The sequence below is a fragment of the Rattus norvegicus genome, chromosome 3 (genome assembly GCF_036323735.1).
Source record: "Rattus norvegicus strain BN/NHsdMcwi chromosome 3, GRCr8, whole genome shotgun sequence".
NCBI lineage: Eukaryota > Metazoa > Chordata > Mammalia > Rodentia > Muridae > Rattus > Rattus norvegicus.
Genome location: NC_086021.1, coordinates 126,102,195 through 126,122,598, shown reverse-complemented (window position 1 = coordinate 126,122,598; position 20,404 = coordinate 126,102,195). Strand labels below are relative to the sequence as shown.

Below are 20,404 nucleotides of genomic sequence, written 5' to 3'. Positions count from 1 at the left end.
GTCAGAACCATGCTGTCTCTGAGCCCATGACAACCACCAAGTACTTCCACTGTGGGAGTGCCCTGGCATACAGAATGGCCCATGAGGGGCTGGAGAGATGGCTCAGTGGTTAAGAGCACCCGACTACTCTTCCAGAGGTCCTGAGTTCAATTCCCAGCAACCACATGGTGGCTCACAACCATCTGTAAAGAGGTCCGATGCCCTCTTCTGTTGTATCAGAATGGCCCATGAGGGTTCTCAGTACCCATCCAGTGTCACTCATGGGGATGGACATCACGGTGACTGGCAGTTCAAACAAATGATGTCAGTGCCCTGTTCAGCATAGCACCTCTTTCCTTTGGAGCCCTGAAGCTTGCCCAAGCAGACAGAGGGGTCAATTGACCCTCACCTTCCTAGTGCTATGCCCTGCCCAAGTCACAGCCTTGCAGAGACCCCCTAATGTCACAGATATGTGAGGGACAGGAGCATATGAAGCCCAAAGGCCTCCTCAGTGCCTCAGCTGGAAGTGACCTGGAGCACTTGTTGGCTCAGGTCATTCTCCAGTTCAGGTTAGACCACAATCATACCATCACCACAGCAAAGGATCCAGCTTGCTTTCAATGCCCTCCCTGTTCAAGGGGAGGCCCCACCACTGTCAGCAGCTGTTTCTTAGGCGTACGTAGCTTCCCTCAAGCTCATCCTGTCTTTCAGGGGCTAGATGATAACTATCCCATGACTGCAAAACTCCGTAGAGAAGATCTAGGAGGCTGGAAGGCCTGAGACAGGATGACCTGACCTTCCCTGCTTGCTCCTGTGATCCACTGGAGACCCTAGCATTAGCTCACTCTGAGTGGGTCATCTGCCAAATGGGAAATGGCAGTCCTGTCACTGCAGATAGAATGGGCAGGCAGGCAAGGAGGAAAACATACTAATCTGCCTGCCAAGAAATGCCACCCAGACTCCCTCCTCTCTTTGTCTCAGGAAAGAACCCTCGTCTCTGTCCTGCTACTCCAAGTTCTGGTGCAAAGTCAGTCCTCGTGATTCTCATAGCACGCACCCTCTGGAAAGTTGTACCCCTCCAGGGACATTAAGGAATTAAGCACACACTACTGTAGAAGTGAGAACTGAAGCCTGATTCTTCTTTGACCCTTTGGTTTTCTCATGACACCTTGGGGAAGAAAGAACTATGGAGAGAAAGGGAAAAGGAGAAAGAAGAGGCGGTCATTGTAGGCAGTGAGCGATACCCAGAATCTCCTGCAGTTCTCAGGAAGCAGAGGGCTTCAGAACTGTCCCCAAAGAGGGAGGCAGAGAGACCCTGCCCTTTCCAGGTAAGGGCACACATCCCTAGTTGGGCCTTGAGGTTCTGTCCTGAGATTTTGGTTAAAGGTGCTTTTAAAGGAGGGTCTGTCTCTCAGCGTGGACTGCCAGGCCTCAGAGAACAGAAATGTCAGCCACAGTGTCCTCTTCTCTCTACCTGAAATGACTTGAGTTACAGCTTGTGACTAACACATGGAAGCCTTTGGAAGACATGAATTCGGATGGTGAATTCAGGCTCTATCCATTAGCCTAGACCACTCTAGTCGGCCATTTTGTTTTCCCACATTCTTATCCTCATTCAGTGAGTGGGGAGGGCCCCTCTAGGCTTGGGATCTCTAATACTTATTGGCCTACAGATGTCTGCTAGATGTGCTTTCTTGTCCTCCTTAGAGTGACCCCAGGAGGAAGCCCCAGGTCATATACCTTGTTCTGTGGCAGAGGGACCGGCTTGCTGCTGCTTGCAGAGCCTGTGGCGGGAGTGGACAGGAACATGCTGCGGAAGAGCCGGTGCTTGAGGCTGCTTTCCTGGGTCTTAGGGCTGGGGCTGCCTTCTCCACCTGGTCTGCCAATGGCTGAGCCCACCAGGCAAGATTGTGGTCGAGCCTCTTCCGAGCTATGCTTGGTAACCTTCACCCCACGCCTCCCTGTGGCCATAGGGGGTGAGGTACCAGGTGGGGAACTCTGTAGGCAGGCACCCAGCTGCAGGCAGCGTTGGGAGGCACCCTGGAACTCAGCGGGGCCCAGCGACTGTGCCTTGGCAGCCATGCCATTGGGCAGGGCCTGTGGGCTCTGTGGTTCTGGCCATGGCGTTTGCCTGTGACCTGCTGGTGTGCCCCCATTACAGCTGAGGTAGACGCCATGGGGATCAGTGCGCTCAGACTGAGGACTTTGGAGGTACATATCCGGGTCAGCCGCCCACTGATCATCTCCTAGCAGCCCCAGGGACTGTGCCCGCCGCCGGCTGGTGGGGCTGCGTCCACGCAGAGTGTTGGAGCTGATAGCTGACAACTTCTGAATGTCATTGAGCAGCCCGGAGATGTAGCCCTCTGTGGGCACTGAGCTGCCCCGTACTACCGTCTGTAGAGGAAGACAGAAGAGTATGAAGAAACGGCCCCTTCGTGGCAGGGGGTGGCTCAGAGCCTCCCAGGGGACCCTGGGGAGTAATCCCACCCACACACCTCCGCTATCACCATCCATCTGTTAGGATTTGAGATAATCGGCTGTGTTCACAGTGGGTCAGGCCCATGCTGTGCTGTCTGTTTATAAGGAGGCAGGGAGAAGCAGGACAGATGGGTAGGGTAGCCACAGGGTTAGGGTCCAACATGAAAGTGTGTGGCCAGCTGTGCCTAGGGAGCTGGCGAACTCAGAAGAGGCACTTCAGACTCTAGATCTTCCAGTGGTCTTCAGAGCAATGTGTGAGAAAACCAGTTCTGGGGCTTTGCCCCCCACCCTACCTCCCATACTCTATGACAAGTCTCCTGACCTCAACTACCAACCAACTCTTAGATCTCCCCATGTGACTCCTGATCTGTGAGAGCTACCCCTGGTTTGAGGGGTATTTTTTCCAATCCAGGGCCTCACACTGTGGCCAAGGCTAGCCCTCCAACTCCTAGCAATATGACTGCTTCAGCCTGTCAAGCGCTGGGCTTATAATTGAGAGCCCCAACACCCGGCTTAAAATTCTCTCCAGGTGGGAAGACTGATTAGCAGAGAACTGAGACAGGAGACTTGATTCTGATACCCAAGTGAGCCCTCCTGGTGCCTCTGGGGTCTCACAGACTGCTTCCTATGGAGTAGGAGAGACGGAACATGGCTATAAGTCTGTCCCCCTTACCTTCATGGGCTGCAACTGCACCCGTGTGATTCGAGAAGGATCCACCACAGGCTTGGGCCGCCTCAGAGTATCCAGGATGTTCTGCCATTGTGGGGGCAGGCCCACGAACTTGCCTTCCTTGGGGTCAAATGAGGTGTGAACACGGTGCTGGAAGTTCTGTGGGGCTGATATCTCAGGGCGTTTCTTCTTCTTCTTTCGGAACATGGTGCCTGTAAGAGGAGGGTTAGCTGAGCTGGTCCCAGGGATCCTGGGTGGCTCAGTGGGCACTGAGTATCGGGCTCAGTCCTCTGTGTGTCTCTCAACATAACACTCTGTCCCTGAGGCTTCTTTTACTCTCTTCTGGACTCCCTCAGGGAAATGGATGGCTCCCAGCAGAACAGTTATAGAAACAACAAAGATTTCTTAGTCAATCAATCAATCAGTCAGTCAATCAATCAATAGCCAACATAGATTACAAGCCAGAAAAAGAGGTGTCCACCTTATTGCTTGTGCCAAGTTGCCTGCCAAGGAGTGCTTTTATAAAGCCAAAAGCCCTTTGCAAGCATCAATCCACATTGAAAAATTACAAAAAGAGAGCAGGGGGATAGGAAGCCAGCAGACTTGTTGCCTGAAGCTGGCATGGTTAGCCAAATAATTCAAGAAAAGGAAACTCTGACCCAATCTCGCTTAAGAACACACACGTGAGCTGGGCCCTCATGTTATGGATTATATGGCTGTAATCCCAGCTCTTGGGAAGTTGTGGCAGGGGGATTGTTGTGAGTTTGAGGCTAGCTTGAACTATATTGCAAGACCCTATCTAAGCTGCAACATCCCTCCCCGACAAATGACCATAGATGTGAAAGGCCTAGACAAAACTAGTAAACTGAGTCAATGACTTGTTAAAAGTTTCATCACGGTCAACTCTTGTTTGTTGCTGACTGACTAACAGAAAACCTATTAAATCAACATTAGCAAGAAGCCAAACAGCCACTCTGCAGCATTGATGCCCAGGCTGGGTGGATATCATGTGACTTGACAATGCCAACAGGGTCCTTCTCATGAACATGCACTTTGCCTTACTTCTGAAAAGGGCTGAGCCAGGAAGTCAGCCTTGTGTAGGGCCAGAGTAGTTGCCTTATAGGTCATGTTCTCCCCCCAACCCCCTAAAGAAGGTAGAGTCCCGCATAGCCACTTTCTGTGGATTTTAATCTGATCCCAGGACACCTCAAAAAATGTCTCTTGTAGTCAAATCTGCATCCCTCACCTTGCTGATCTGGAGTTAGCATGAGGCTCTGCTGAACCCTGCCAATGGAAATGATGTAGACTTGAAACAGGTAATATGACTAAATCTGAAGGCGGGGGCGGGGGGTGGTGACCTGGAGGGTAGCAGGACTTCCAAAGGGTTGTCCTGGTCTCTCTTAGGGAGTCCCAGGCTTGACTAAACATACTGATAAACCACACTTGAGTGCCTTTGAATATGAAGTAGCTCAAAACACTTCAGAAATGAAACGGACCAATACGTCTTTGACTCTGAACAGGGTCTTACTGTGTTTCCCAGAGGGTTATCCCTCTGCCTCTGCCTCTGGAGTAGCTGGGACTCCAAATGCACTTACAGAGCTCACACTGTTTCTCCTTGTGAAGGTTTGGATTACTCTTCCAATTGAACAGTTGCCGCGCAGGGCCATTGCAGTCTCCAACTGTTCTCATTCTAGAGACGGTAGTTCCCCCATCACTCTGGTAGGTTCTGGAGAGATTGCAGGCAATAGTACCACCAAGAAAAGGTGGAAGGACCACCACTTCCTCGCCAGGAACTTGCCATATGGCGAGTGGAATCCATGGCACACCCCTAGAAGATCAGCAGACTCTAATATTCCCTAGGGGCAGAGTTGTGGCTCCAGAACCCCTGTAGACTGAAGACTTTACATTGAAACGCATCTTGAGTTGCAGAGAGTCTCTGCCCTAAATAGGAGTGACTTGGAACGGTTACCCAAGCAACTCGAGCCTCTGCACTCCTTACCTATCTGTCTAGTGGTGTTTGTGGAAGACAACTCACGAGGTTGGGGTGGGGGGAACAAGCGACAGATTGCTGGTCATTTCTCTAGCTGTGTTCTCTCTCACCTTGTGCCTCTGCTTGGGGTCTTCAGACACTGACACTTGGGTAGATTTGGGTCTGGGAGTGATGCCAACGTTCTTTCCCCTCTCATTTACTTCTCTAGGGGTCATGACTAAAACTCTAGGTTCTGGGCCTCTCTGGACCACTTAGGCCTCTGCCTCTTGCTTTGGTCAGCATGGCCAGTCTCCACAGCCTCTCAAGCAGACCCTCTCCCTGGATTGTTGTTAGCAGGCTCTGTGGGCTAGTTTTATGTTAACTTGACATAAGCTCGAGTTATCTGAAGGGAGGGAACCTTGATTGAGGAAGGGCCTCCATGAGACCTGGTTGTCGGGCATTTTCTTAATGATTGAGAGGAGGACCCAGCTCATCTGTGGGTGGTCCCATCCCTGGGCTGGTGGTCCTGGGTTCTGTAAGAGAGCAGGCTGAGTTTGCAATGAGGAGTAAGTCAGTAAGTAACACTCCTTCATTACCCCTGCATCAGCTTCTGTCCTGACTTCCCTCAGTGATGGACTGCTAGCTGGAATTGTAAGCCGAATTAACCCTTTCCTCCCCAACTTGCTTTTGGTTATGCTGTTTTACCACAGCAATAGAAACCCTAACTAAGACACAGATCCACATGCTTCCTCTGTAACTGGGAAACCTAGAGTATTTACACCCAGAGACACAAAAGAAGTGCCCAAGGCCTTCCCTCAAGAACCCTGATTTCTTCAACTCCTCCATGCCCACCAGGAGATCAGCTCTTGGCTCTTGCACAGGGATTCTAGAGGAGGAAAGGCATCAGCGTCAAGTGGTTATCAGTGGTTCTAATACCTTCCAGACCCACCCTAACAGCTATTCCTTGACAAGCTCTCCCCAGAGGCAGAGATCTGAGAAGAAAGACCATCAGCCAAGGGATCACAGAGGTTAGAGACTAACAGAAGTAGTCAGTGGAGCTTCGGGTAGAGGAGATCAGATCAAGATTTAAGAAATCGGCTGACCATTTAAACAATGGGAAATCTGTAACCTAAAGGAAGGCCACCAGGGCTCATCCAAAACACAGTCAGGCCAACTGTGCTTGGGACAGCATATTTATGAAAGTGGAAAAGTCAGAAGAATCTGCAACCACCAAATTAATTTAGAAAGTTCTTAATTCAAGGTCAACATAAGTAAAAGTTAATTGAATTTCAATATAAAATGAAATAAAGTGGGGTTGGGGATTTAGCTCAGTGGTAGAGCGCTTGCCTAGCAAGCACAAGGCCCTGGGTTCGGTCCTCAGCTCCAGAAAAGAACAAAAACAAAAACAAACAAAATGAAATAAAGTGGTGCATGGTAGCTCGCACCTGTAATGCAGGTGAGAGGATCAGGCATTCAAGGCCAGCATGCATTGTATGAGTTTGAGGCCAGCCTGGGCTAGAGAGCCTGTCTAGGAGGAGGAAGAGGAGGAGGAAGAGGGAGAGGAGGAGGAGGAGGCAGAGGAGGAAGAGGAGGAAGAGGAGGAAGGAGGAGGAGGGAGAGGAGATGGAGGAAGAGAAGGAGGAGGAAGAAGAGGAGGTGGAAGAGGAGGAAGAAGAAGAGGAGGAGGAAGAGGAGGAAGAAGAAGAGGAGGAAGAGGAAGAGGAAGAGGAGGAGGAGGAGGACTGGAAAGATGGCTCAGTGGTTAAGAGTAATTACTGCTCTTACAGAAGACCTGAGCTTGGTTCCCAGCACCCACATGGCAGCTCACAGCAGCCTGGAATTTCAGTTCCAGCTGATCTGACGCCTCTGCAGGCTGATATACAACGCACACACATGCACATGCACAACAAAATAAAGATAAATTTTAAAAGAGAGGAATGAAATGGCACTATTTATCATCTACCATTAAAAATAGCAAACACCCAGGAATAAATGTCTTCATATTGAAAGCCGTAAACCATTATTAGTGATATTAAAGAATGTTCATCTGCTGAGGAGTTCACACTGTGAAGATGTCAGTTACTCCCAAGTCAACCTACAGACTTATTTCAGGCTCAGCATATTTCTTGTGGCAGAAACTGACACACTGATTCTAAAATGTGCAGGGAAACAGAGAACCAGGAATAGCTGCAGCAATCTGAGAGAGCAAAGTTGGAGGACTACACTAAATATATACCGAGGTTTACCATAAAGCTCCCAGAATTAATATACTGTAGAAACAGCACAAGGACCGACAAACAGAGCAATGGGACAGAAGCATGAAGCCAGAAATAGACCCACTCAGATAAGGTCACTTGATTTATGGCAAGGGTGACATTGCAATGTGGTAGCAATGGACGGTCTTTTCTGTAGCTGAAGCAATTAAATGTCTGTGGGCGGGGATGAACCTGAAGAGATGAGCTCTTGGCATACCCTCAAATTAACTGGTGACAAATCATAGTAACCCACATGTGAAAGGGAAACTCATAAAGCTGGTAGCAGGAGTGTGTGTGTGTGTGTGTGTGTGTGTGTGTGTGTGTGTGTGTCCATTCCCCCAATATGTGAAGACTATATTGGGCCCAAGTTTGATGGTTTCTTCTGGAATTTCCGACATGCTGTGTCCCAAACCTGTCTGTGTTCATGGATCCCAAACCAGAGGCAAATTAAAACATCAAGGTTTTCTTTGTTTAAACAGGAATAGGGGATCATTACTTGAAGTTTCACCTCTGCCATTTGTCAGTGCAGTAGGAAGGAAATAGATGAAAATAACTGGTGAGTTTAACTGCTAGGGTAATGGGGGATTTCCTCAGATGCCACCTCCCTAGTCTTCTAAGGAAAACAACCAGTTTTTTAGATAGGGTTCTTAGGACATATGGAGCTTTTCTCTGGCTACATTGTGTCTTTGTGTCTTTTACCCTTTTCCACTCTTGTTCTATCCTTTCAACTCCCTCACACTACATAAGAGAGAAAAAGGAGGGGTTGGGGATTTAGCTCAGTGGTAGAGTGCTTGCCTAGCAAGCACAAGGCCCTGGGTTCGGTCCCCAGCTCCGAAAAAAAGAAAAAAGAAAAAAAAAGAGAGAGAGAAAAAGGGATAAAGAGGAAAAGAGAGAGATCGCTGAATAAAGTCGGGGGTCAGAAAGGGGGCGACGTTATCGTTATTGTTAGACTACTTCCCGCCGATCGGGGGCATCGAATTCCTTGGGGAACGTTTGATCTTTGCTGTCAGGATATCTAATTTCTTCTTGTTGTTTTAGTTTCTTCCTTTTGAACAACTACTTAACAAATCACAACTACAAACAACCAACATCAGCCCACCAAGAACCCACCTATTGGGACCCTAGCATTTATACACTCCCTGTGAAGTCCCCAGAATTCCAAACACCACACAATCTCAGAAACTGTCGCTGGCAAGATCAGGCGCCTTGGAGAGCTCGAGGCAAATCAGTCAGCTGCTGTGCACAATCGGAAGTAGCCCACACCCCACACTTAGGATTAAAACAAAAGCATACTCTTATAATATTTCTGTGGTTTTTAAAGAAACCAGAATTCCAAAATTGTCATTACAGATATAGCCCAGGCTGGCCCTTCCATTGATCCTTCTGCTTCACACTCCCAAGTGCTGGAATTTCAGGAGCGGATCAGCACACCCAGATAAAAACTTTTTTTTTCTTCTTTTTTTCGGAGCTGGGGACTGAACCCAGGGCCTTGCACTTGCTAGGCAAGCGCTCTACCACTGAGCTAAATCCCCAACCCCCCAGATAAAAACTTTTATCTATTTTGTAATGGTTTGGCTTATTTTACATCTGCGTATGGGCATGTGAGTGCAGGTACCAGCAGAGGCCAGAAGTGGGTGTAAGACCCTTCGCAAGTGGAGTTACAGACACTTGTGTGCCACCCAACTGACCTGGGTGCCAGGAGCCAAATTGCTGGAGCAGTTCATGCTCTTAACCACTGAGCCGTCTCTCCAGACCTCACAATATTTTTAAATAGAAGAGTGAGCCAAGGTAGCCAGTGTTGCCCAGGCTCCATGAGTGAGGCAGGACATCCATGTCCTCTGCCGAGGACAGCTGCTTAGTCAAGGCCTCCAGCTTGGCATTTCTAGGGCCTCCTTCTCACATACTTCTGAGAACACAGAGGGCAGTTGCTGCATTTGCCACCATGGCGGGGGGCATTCCATCAAATCAGGCTACACCAGTCTTTAAATGTCACCACTCTATTCATCCAGAGAAGAGCTAGCACCAAAGAGGAGCAAGGCAGGAGTCTCTGCTCAAACCATACTTTTCCTTCTGCCCAGCCTGAGAAAGAGACTGTGGCCTCAGATCTATGTAGAAATGGGCAGACACAAGGTGGCTGGCCTCTCCCCTGTCGGGTTCCAGCTCCAACCCAGAAGTAGGATGCTGACCGAGGATCAGACCTCAGGCTCGGCATGCACTGTGGTTTGAGGTGTGCTTTCAATATTACCTTCCAGCTCTCTGACCCATGACTGGATCAGAGCAGGGTGCCCAGTGCTGGGAAGGCTGACTCCAGCCAATACCAGTTAGAGACGGAGGTTCCTCTGGCAGGGAGCCTATCAGAAAGAATGTAGCAGTCCCTGGCAGAAGCTTTCTGGGTGAAGTGTTACCATACGCAGTGAACCCAGGAGGAGCACTGGTCTGACAGTTCAGGGAGCCACAGGCCTGGGATCACTGAAAGAGGGATCAGAGTCCAAGGAGATTTGAAGATTCAGAAGAATCAGAAAAGGCCAGAGCTGTTGTTGAGTATCTGTTAGACCTTTTCTGAGGGCTAGCAGCTCTGCAAGGGAGTAATCATCTCTCATCATCTAGATGATGAGACTCAGGAGGGCAGAGCCTGCCCCAGATCACAGAAACAGGAAATGTTTGTGTATGTGTGTGGGGTGGGGGTGGGGACTAAACCCAGATCAGATTCTATGAGCCCTGCTCTACGCCTATGCCCACCCATGCATGGTGAGCAGTGTCGTATCTACGCCTACCTACGCATGGTGAACAGTGCCATTCCTATGCCCACCTGTGCAGTGAGCAATGCCTTCCCTGTGCCCACTGATGCACTATGTGCAATGCTGTGTTAACGATCTTCTTCTTGGAAGTCTTCACCAGTAGAAAACAGGGTCTAGCTAATGGCCCAATGAAAACCAATGGAAGTCTAAAGTGGGAGGGACAGGACCTTCTCTCTCCACCTGACCTAGGGCTTGTCTGAGCCCAGGTAAGCAGGGCTATCCTGACTTGTAGGCTGTCCCTTACCGTATATGGAACCAGAACATTTTGTACTCTGTAAGGTGTAGGCGAAATGTTTTTTAAAAGGTTTCACTAGGGACTGGGGATGACTGGGGTCTGGCATATATTAAAAATAAAGCCCCTGGGGTGGCAACCATTGACTTGGCTCACTGGGAAGTGGGCAGGGTTCCATGTTTGATGACATCATTCTATAGGGACAAGGGAAAACAGTTCAAGCATCCACTTGGAAGATGAGTGGGTAGCTCTCAAACTGCTGCTCCTGGAGGAGACAAGACAACACATAGCCAGCTCCTCACAGATCCAGAACAGAGCTATAGAGGGCCAAGACAGACAGAAACCTCACAGCAGAGCCCTTGGGGTATATACATCTGTTGTACTGTGCTATTCTATTTGGGAATCACCTTTGGGTCCAATCTTGAATCAATATCAGGTGTTTGTTCTCCTAACCTGCCACTCCTGCCTTCACCAGGAGTGAGTGTCCAATGTGGTCACCCACCTCACCCTGCCATTCCTGCCTTCACCAGAAGTGAGGGTCCAGTGTGGTTACCCACCTCACCCTGCCACACCTGGCTTTCGATGACTTTAGGTTTCTGCACTTAAAATTCCTTCAGGGAAGGGACCACAGGAGAACAAACGTGAATGGAGAGGGGTGTAAAGCTCCTGGGAAGGGGACTGGAGTAGGTTAGATTAAGTTACTTACACAAGCAAGTTCTGGGATACTGGAAGGAGGCTGGGAGTCCCAGGTCAGTGAAGGACCCCCAGCCCAGGTGACAGTAACATAGCGGGGAGTAATGGCCCAGTTTCCTCACAAGAAGGCTCAGGTCATGCTTCTCGGAGTTCATATCTAGGGCCCTCAGGCTCGGCAGGAATCTTGGAATCTGTGGCCTTGACCTAATCTTTAGGTCCCAGCCTTTGTATCCACTGCTGACAAGAGAAGAAATTCTTTCCCTCTGGGCAGCTTCTTTAGGTACACCAGAAGAGAAGAACAGCCTGTTCTTACGAAGGGGGCAGTTAGAGTGATTTTTAACAAGAATCCCTCAGGTTTGAAGTGCCAAGCTCTAGGTGAGCACCCCGAATTCAAGATCTGTATCTGTTGGTCTGAGAGGAGCTCTCTTTGCTTTCCATCATGGAGGTGAAGAATGAGATGGCCACAAGGACCAAATTACTTGCCCAAGGATAGCAGCAAGGAAAAACCAGGTCTGTTTAGACCTGAGGCAAATTTAGCTACGGTCAATTGTCAGGACCCCAACCCCACCCAAGTGGTGTTTCCACTTGAGGAAGGGCCTTCTTACTTCAAAATCAGACTGCAAGACAGAGGCAACCTTCCTGGATTCTGCAGAGCTTAGAATTTTTTTTTTTTCCGCTATTGAGGCCCCACGTGGCCTATAGAAGGAGGAGGGCCTTGTTCCATGTCATCCCACCCCTCTAGGAGGAATGGCAGTCCTCATCAGCCCCTGATTAGAAATTCCTGGGAACAGAAGACGGTTTCAATTGTCTTGTTGGCCAGGAAGATTTTCTTTAGCCTTTACTCTCTGGGGTTTGCCTAAATATCAAATTATATCATTTACTGTGCACCTGCTTCACTCCCAGCTCTGCACACACATACCATAGTACACAAGACTTCACTTTTGGGAAAGGTAAGCTTGCTTCTTCCAAATAGATGCTGGTTATCCTGCCCCAGAGGAAGAGATGCCCACTCCATGAAGCCTCTGACCTACACTTCTGCTTTTACCCAGATTTCTATCCCCGTGGTGTTCCCAAGAGGAGTCCAGCCGCACTCTGCTTAAATAAGTTCAGCAACAGGGAGCTCCTGTCCCTGCCCCGGGCCTGTCTGGTCCCCTCATTGCTCAGCATCCACAGGGTCCAGGCCTATCTTTTGTTTGTCTGTATATGCCCTGAGAGTCAGAAAAGGTGGCACCCCAGCTTCCTATTTTGATTTCCCAAACCACACTAGGAGGAAGTTTCAGAGTGAGAAGTTAGACTCAAGCTATGGCCCTCTGCTGGCTTTGAAGAGCTCCAAAGGGCCATGGTGCTGAGGTGTAGAAGGCCCCAGAAAGCAGGACACAGGGTAACAGAGTACACCACTCGTGTAACCCAGGGAGAAGAAGTGGGTCTAAATCTTCCTACCATTCCCACACTATAGGCCGCAGAGAGACTCCTAGGGGAGAGATAATGGCTGTTTAAAAGAACACGATGATGAAGCTCATTCAGTAGCTAATGTCAACACTTCTGCTGAAGGAGAGGTTGAAGAGCCAGGCTAGCCAGCTCGGGACAGTCGTTATTGATGTGGGCCTTGTCTGGGCCCAGGTCCAGACTATTCTAACAGTGCTGTGGTCCAGCAGCTGCTCACACTAGCACAGCTCTCTGACCTCTGTGTGCTGTACCTAGAGTCTCGGTCTTGTCCCATCCTGCTTCTGGTGCAAGTGCAAGACAGCACAGGGTTGTCCTGGGCATGAGGTTCTAAGTTGGACAGTGGCTCTAAGAAGGATGAAGGAGGACGTTCCTTCAGGGTGCTCCAGGCCACGGCCCTTCTTACTATCAGATCTCAGTGACTTTCCTGTAGAAGCCCTGGTCTTCGGTACCTTTCCAGAAGAACTTCAGCAGTGATTCCCCAACCACAAGACTGTTTTATATTTCTGTAGCCCTTGCTTTCCAGATCTGTTTTGTCGACCTCCCTGCTTTGTGCTCAGGGAGGTAGGTGAAGCCTGCTTTGTCAGAGTCTCCCTACATAGTCTTGACTGTTCTGGGGCTCACTATGTGGACCAGGCTGGCCTTGAACTCACAGAGCTCTTCCTGCCTCTGCTCCCTAGTTATGAAGCCATCCTGGATGGTTTTGATTCTCGTATTTGTGGTTTGTAAAGCTATCCTGGGCTCTGTGTTACAGATGGAGAAACCAAGGTTCTGAAAAAAGCCGTTCTCCTTGTGGAGATGTGGGATACAAAGTCTCTCTGACTCCAAGCCACTCCACCAGGAGAAGTACGAGAGATGTCAAACAGCCTGCCCTGTCATGCATCTACTTAAGAGTTGAGACGGGGGGGGGGGGGGGGGGGGGGGGGGGGCTGGGGATTTAGCTCAGTGGTAGAGCGCTTGCCTAGGAAGCGTAAGGCCCTGGGTTCGGTCCCCAGCTCCGAAAAAAAGACCAAAAAAAAAAAAAAAAAAAAAAAAGCCAAAGGCTCCTGGTGTCCCAAAAGTACCCCAGGTAACACTATGCTCAGGTCAGGCCATGAACATTCGAGAACGAATGTGAACACACAGATGCTGCTGTTCTTGTCTGTGAAGCTCAGTCTTCTTCTAGATATGGTCCCTTCCCTCCCTCGTGTTAGAGGTGGTGAGTTAGGGCCTCCTATTATTATCCTTCCTTAGTCTCTCTCTCTCTCTCTCTCTCTCTCTCTCTCTCTCTCTCTCTCTCTCTCTCTCTCTCTCTCTCTCTGCCTTGGGTTAATGCCCTCCAAAATATCTTACTGAGTGGACCACATTGTTCTCAAAACTCAAAAGTCCCCAGCTCAAGGTAGCATAAACCCTTCTAGCTGAAGGCTGGTGAGGTACCTTCTTGGGCTGTTGAACATTAACCATTCCAGTTTCACACCTGAGCTGTCCCATGCGGACAGCTCTATCCTTGACACTTGACGCTGAACCCCACTTTACAGACATTGAAACTTTTAGGAGGAAAAACAACTGCTTAATTAATCATCAGCAAAGTGGGGGTCTGAACCCACTGCCATTTGGTTCCCAATGCCTTCCCAGCCCAGCCCAGTTCAATATACGCCGAGCCGTGCAAAATAATCCGACCTGGAACGGGGACCACTCCCCACCTTCACACAGGAAAGAGCCAAAAAGAACTTTAAAAGCATTAGAATATGGCAAAAATGCAGACTACAACTCACATCCCAGGAACTCTGGTGCCTTAGCCCCTGGTGATTCCACAGCAGACCCCACATGGAGAGCTACTCTCAGGGTGTGGAATGAGCTGGAGCCTGTTAGCAGGGCTTCCTGCACCGATTAGCACAAGCCTCGTGCATGCATTCCGTGAACCTGAGCTGTAGGACACTGTCTTGTTCAGCGGGTTATCAAACCTCATGACATCAGAGACTGGGCCCAAGACTGGGCGGGCCATTTGACTCCCTGCTGGCCTACCATGTGCTGGAAGAGGTTGCAAATGACTTATCTGACACACGCTATGGATTGAGAAATCGCACCTCCACCGGGCCACAGCCACTGTCTAACAGTACCTGGAGCAATCAGCCCCCTGCCCTCCCATACCCCTCCCACCTTACCCCTAGGAAGGTCTGGGGCAGGAGGCCCCTCACTCACCTTCTGTGGCCTTCTCGTCTCTCCTTTCTCCCTTCTGCGGTCAGCTCTCTAGAGCATGGAGGTGAGGGAAGATCCCAGGACCTTACAGGGCCAGTCCTCTGCCGACCTAGGGAGAAACACACTGTGATCAATGTAATTAAGTGTCCCCGCGGATTCTGCGACTGGCTGGAGTCCAGGACGTTGGGAACCGCACCCCGCCCGCCTAGCGACTGAGCGAACTCGGGTGCCTGCTGAGCCGCAGAGAGTGGAGCTGAAGAGGGTGGGGGAGGGGGCGCAGCGCCGCTTCGGAGGTCGCCCTTGTCCCCGCGCGCTCGGTCCCGTGCGGCGCTCACGCCGAGGTGTGTCGCCGAGCCCGTGTGCCGGAGCCCAAAGGCCCCTAGGACCTGCCGTGTGCCATCCCCGAACTTCGGGGATTGAGAACCCGGGGCAGGGGCCTCGTGCGCGCGACCAGCCGGTCCCCTAGGGAGTCGTAATCCCCGCTCGGGTCCCGGGATCCCCGGTCCGCCCGGGGCCCCGGGCACCCACCTGCCAAGCGGGAAGCCGCGGAGAGCCCCGAGAGGCCGCGGGAGCCGGGCCCGCCCTCCGCGGGAGGGACCTCGGCGCGGGCACGGCAAGGAGGGGCGGCAGCACGTCGGTGCGACGCCCGCTTCACCTGGCGCGGAGTTGGACTGCAGGGTGTGGCTTCAGGTGGGACGCCGAGAGCGCGGGAGCTCCGGAGAGATCGCGAGGGGCGCTCCCGAATCAACCTAAGGGGAGGCTGCATGCCCACCGCCTTCTCTCCATTAGCTCAGCCCCAATCCCGCCGACCACCGCTTACCAGCGGCGACCTCCCCCACGGCGCCAAGCCAGGACTTGGATTATCTACTAATCGGCTGTTGTGCAATCGGCTCGTTAAATTGCTCGCAAATGCTTGTTTTGGAGCCCCGGGCCCACTCTCCAAGATGTGCCCACTCGCACATCTCTCAGGGCCGGATCCGGAGCCCTGAAATCCCGCATCTTGGCTTGCTTGCCGAGTCTGGACAAGTTCCCCAGCTCTGCGACTGTCCTGGGGTGGCCTCTTTATGCAGGCAGGAGAGCAGGATATAAAGGGATCCCGCTTTCTTTGTCATCCTGGCTTAGTCCTGAGAACTTTATGTGGCTTTAAGATTACAAGAAAGGGACTTTGGGGAGAGCTCGGTTCCAGCAGCCTGGCACGCGGAAACAGAGTGATAAGTTCCTACAGGAGCCTCTACCTGACTTGGAGGAGCAGTGGCCACCTGCCACCTGCCACCTGTGCCTCCTCCCCAAACAAGGAATGGAAAAGACCTTCGCTGTCCTTCCCTTGGGCTCCCGGACAGAACCGTACTTGCTAAGTGCTAAAGGAATTCTGGCTTAGAAATATGTGACATTTGGCACCCAAGGGACTGCTTCCTATGGGGGGCTACGTGTCACAGACATCCCTGTGGACACAGGGATGGACACGGAACAGGACTCCTTCTTTTGCCACCATTGCTGGTATCTCAAACTTCGGCTTTTAAGGGACATCATGCTCGCCTGCTGCTGATGTTTACTCTTTAGCCTCATGGGTGATATTTCTGATTAAGTCATTCGCATTGTGGGCTGGGTAGCTTACCTAGAGTTTATGATATGGCTTCCACTAACCAGCATGAAGGGGATCCATGGGAACTTGCCAGACCCACAAAGGCCTGTGCCCTGTCTGGTTGCCCCTCAGACTCCCATGCCCCCTGCTGTACTGGAGAAGGCCAGACTCAGGTGCAGTGCACTGAAGGGTGGGATAGAAGCTTCCGAGGCTGATCACAGGTTCTAGTCACCCACTCTTGTCTACCATATCTGGTACCCATACATGTGCGGTTTGTGGCTCTTTGCTCCCTACTTTGCCACATCTTTCCTAAGTGGATTCGCTTTCCTTTGGACCTTGTAAGCGAACCCTAACATCTGTGGCCAGCCGGGAAGCTGCCAGAGCCCCTTGCAGTGATACAAATGGCTTCCCCACAGATCTCTGGGGCCAAGGTACTTGTCTGATGCTGGCTGTAGCAAGAAGGTTGTGCAGCGTGGAGGGAAGAACGAGATTGGTTGTTGTGTGTTTGAAATGAACTACAAGCGAAGGCTGGAAAGAAACACAGCGTTGAATGAATCTAGAACCAACACCCTAAATTGCTTTTTACTGATCCACAAGTGTACATGCGAATTACTATCTTTTAATAAAATCCCTTTATATGCCAAGACCATGGCTCTAAGCATTAATTTTGAATTGCTGAACTACAATAAAATAGGAATACTAGAATATTATCAGAAATCAATTGGCATCTAATTTGAATCAAGAATTACATACCCCAGGGGTTGGGGATTTAGCTCAGTGGTAGAGCGCTTGCCTCGCAAGTGCAAGGCCCTGGGTTCGGTCCCCAGCTCCGGAAAAAAAAAAAAAAAGAAAAAAAAAAAAAGAATTACATATCCCAGGGTAGATATCAGCCAAGTCTCCTCCTTTCCTTTCAGGGAGTAAGTTTAGAAAGCCCTAGGTTCCCCCTCCACCCTTAGATGTTGAACTAGGGACTGGGGCCTCAAGAAAGGCAGGGGCTCCCAAGCAAGATGGATGAAGTTAACCAAACCTGCTATCAGTAAGAAAAGTCCCCATGCTCCGTACAGGACCATACTGGGGGGGCATCTCAGTCAAATGGTCTAACACATATCAAGCCGCATTTTTACACTTCCCACTGCCTCTACACAAGTTCAGCCGCACTAGGTTGGATGATGCCCAGTTGGGATGACTAGAATTTGCAGGGTGGATTGAGGGGCTGATTCCCCTGTGTCTCTTTCTCTGCTCCTCTGCTCCATGCCCAGCTCAACCCTGCCTCAGAGGAGAAAGCAGGACCACAGTGTGGAAACTCCTAGCAACAGATGAAAAGTGTTGCCTCCTGTGTACAGGAAGCTCACTCTAGGCCTCTTTTCCCCATTGTGGTGCCAAGGATGTGGGGTACCAGGCATACACTCCTCTGAGGAGACATGGTCTCTGGCATGGGTCTGCTGCTGAGGGAGTTCATGTGTTATTGTCCACGCAACAGGCAGGAGCTTTGGAGAAAGCACTGGTAACACCAGGAAAAAGGGCTCTTGGAATATTGGCCAGTCAGCCAGCCAGCACAATCTTCAAGTGCCTCAGGGTGGCACATGGGGTGGGGTGAGCACTTCCCAGTTCTCTCTCAGTCAGTGGCTGTCAGGCCTGTTGTAACATCTGACCAGGCACAGCTAGGGCTGTGAGCCCAGGTTAGGGCCAAAGAGGAAAGATATGGATCAACTTGTGGTTTAGAAATACAAACACATTATCCTTCCCGGCATAATCCTTTCTGCTCAGGACTTGAAACACTTCCTAGGGACTGGAGCTTGCTAACAAGCTCTCTACGAGTTTCCTATCTCTGGATGCCTCTGCTCCCTAACAGTAGTAATCAGACCTGCCAATTATTGAAGGCTTCCTGGGCGGCGCCCTGAGTGTAGCTCTTAGCATACACTGTCTTATTTAGTCTGCACGATAACCCTGGAAATACAATATTACTATTATTACTTTACAGGTGATGAAACTGAGGCACACCATGGCTAAGAAAGGACTCATAATCCCTTCGTAAAGCAAATGTATGGGTCCTCCCCACCCCACCCCCACACTTAACCTATTCAAATGTTTCGATCAAATCACCAGCGTGAGAAGGTTACTAAAAGGCAGGGTCTTACACCTAAAGGCCCTGTAACTAGCCTAGTGGTTAACCCCAGTCAGCCCTGGGAGGCGTAGGCAGGTGGATCTCTGTGAGGTGGAGGCCAGCCTGGTCTGCATAGCAAGTTCTAAGACAGCCAGGACTACAAAGAGAAACTGTCTCCAAAACCAAACCAAACCAACCAAACAAACAAACACCACCAAGTAACTCCTGGCTCGGAGGGAAACATTCTAAAGAGCAACGCCTCTGCCCTCCCTTCCAGCTATCAGTTTATGAGGTAGTAGACCACAAGGAATTATGATTTTCTGCTTGAATTCCTTTCTAAGGAAAAGGCTAAGCGGAAGCCCTGGTGCCAGCCAGAGCTTGCCTCCCAGGGAGGGACTTCGTACAGATCTGACAGCCCATCCACCCACCTAGCAGGATGTTGCTGAGACAGAAATGGGCTTCTAAAGTGCAGAACCGCACACTGACAATAAGGACCGGTTACTTAGTTACACACTCTTACTGCTCTCTATTCAAAACCAAACCCCTCGGCACTCCTGAAGATGGACTTAGGGGGTCACTGGATCCCTCATCCGTTCCTCTTCCCGGTGTGGCCTTATTGTATACATCTTTTCCCCCCTACTCCCACTCCCCACTGCTCTCTTCTTTAATTGGCACTGTATCAGTGAGGTGGCTGCACCTGGCTTGCTGGGGCTGCAGAGCACAGGCTTCTACCCTAAAACCCTATAACATGGCATGAGTTAGAGTCAGTGCCCTACACAAGAGGCCCCAGAGTAGGCCTATCTCTAGCCCCCTGATGTCATTATGAAAAGACAACCACTAATAAACCAGAAAATGGGTCTTACTGAACATCAAACCTTCCAGCATCTTAACCTTGGACTTCTGAGCTCTCAGAGTCAGGAGGAAGAGCCTTGTATAGAAGGTGTGTGGTCAGTGGATTCTGCACAGCACCCAGTGTTGTAAGCCGGCTGCTGAGTGAAGAAGCCACATGTATATGACACAGGTGAAGGTGCTCAGAAGTCCCTGAGACAAGGACAGTCTGAAAAGGTGGCGGTGGGAAGAGGGAACCTTACACCACTACTCAGGAAGGGTGAGTCCTGTACAGTGGATATGTCTAACCAGAATCTGAAGAGGACAAGGGAGCCTCCATATGTGCAAAGCATAGGTGGTCACTGAACCACTGCAAGGAACCAAGTCCTAGGTTTCACTACTCATGAGTCAACAACGTGCCTGCAGACCCTGCTTCACGCTATCTGTCCATCGCAGACCACAATGGACTTGATGAGTCCCACATTCAGAGACTACTGGGGAGGCAGGCATTGACACTGCACATTGTAGGGGGGAGAAGGGGTCCTATGGAGACTGGGCTCTAAAGGGAACTCTCAGTCCTCTCTTCTAGAATGTTCCACACTTATCTCTTTCTGCTCTGGGATTGGTTCTAACTATTGCCCTTCCTGTGCAACCCATCCATGCATTTGCTGGTGGGACGAGAGCACAGTGCTTAGCTCTAAGGGTCTGGCAGCATTCGTGGGGAGAGCTAACTTTGTCAGACCTTTGGGTCCTCCTGTAGGAGAAGGAAGAGTCTAGCTCTAGAAACCACCAATTCCTGCAGAACCAGAGCTCCTTGCCCTGTCTGGGTGTTCGCCATGACCTCAGCTTCGGTTTCTTGATGTGGATAGTGAGAGAACTTTGCTCCCTTCCCTTGAGAGAATAATGAAATGATGAGGTCTAAGCATTGGGGTGCAGGGGTCCTTAGGACCAGTACCTCCAAACCGAGTGAACACACCTGATGAAAGATCAGGAAGACCACACACACACACACACACACACACACACACACACACACACACACACAGTCACACACCACACATACACATACACACACAGTCACACACCACACATACACACACACAGACACTCACAAACCACACATACACACACACAGACATTCACACACTACACATACACACACACACACAGACATTCACACACCACACATACACAC

At 50.5% G+C, this 20,404-nt stretch overlaps 1 protein-coding gene across 2 annotated transcripts in view; it reads right to left on the bottom strand.

Moving 5' to 3' along the window:
• The window catches only part of Pak6 (p21 (RAC1) activated kinase 6), a 35,745-nt gene that overhangs the window by 5,722 nt on the left and 9,619 nt on the right, over positions 1 to 20,404 (bottom strand). Inside the window, exons 1-4 of one of the 2 annotated variants that reach the window (XM_039104547.2) lie at positions 15,224 to 17,163; positions 14,699 to 14,804; positions 3,131 to 3,339; positions 1,720 to 2,373 (exon numbers count right to left, since the gene is read on the bottom strand). In XM_039104547.2, the coding sequence (XP_038960475.1) occupies positions 1,720 to 2,373; positions 3,131 to 3,334 (858 nt within the window). In that variant the 5' untranslated portion in view covers positions 3,335 to 3,339; positions 14,699 to 14,804; positions 15,224 to 17,163. Of the gene's footprint in view, positions 1 to 1,719; positions 2,374 to 3,130; positions 3,340 to 14,698; positions 14,805 to 15,223; positions 17,164 to 20,404 lie in introns of those variants that run through there. The other variant, NM_001106498.1, reaches the window with a different exon arrangement.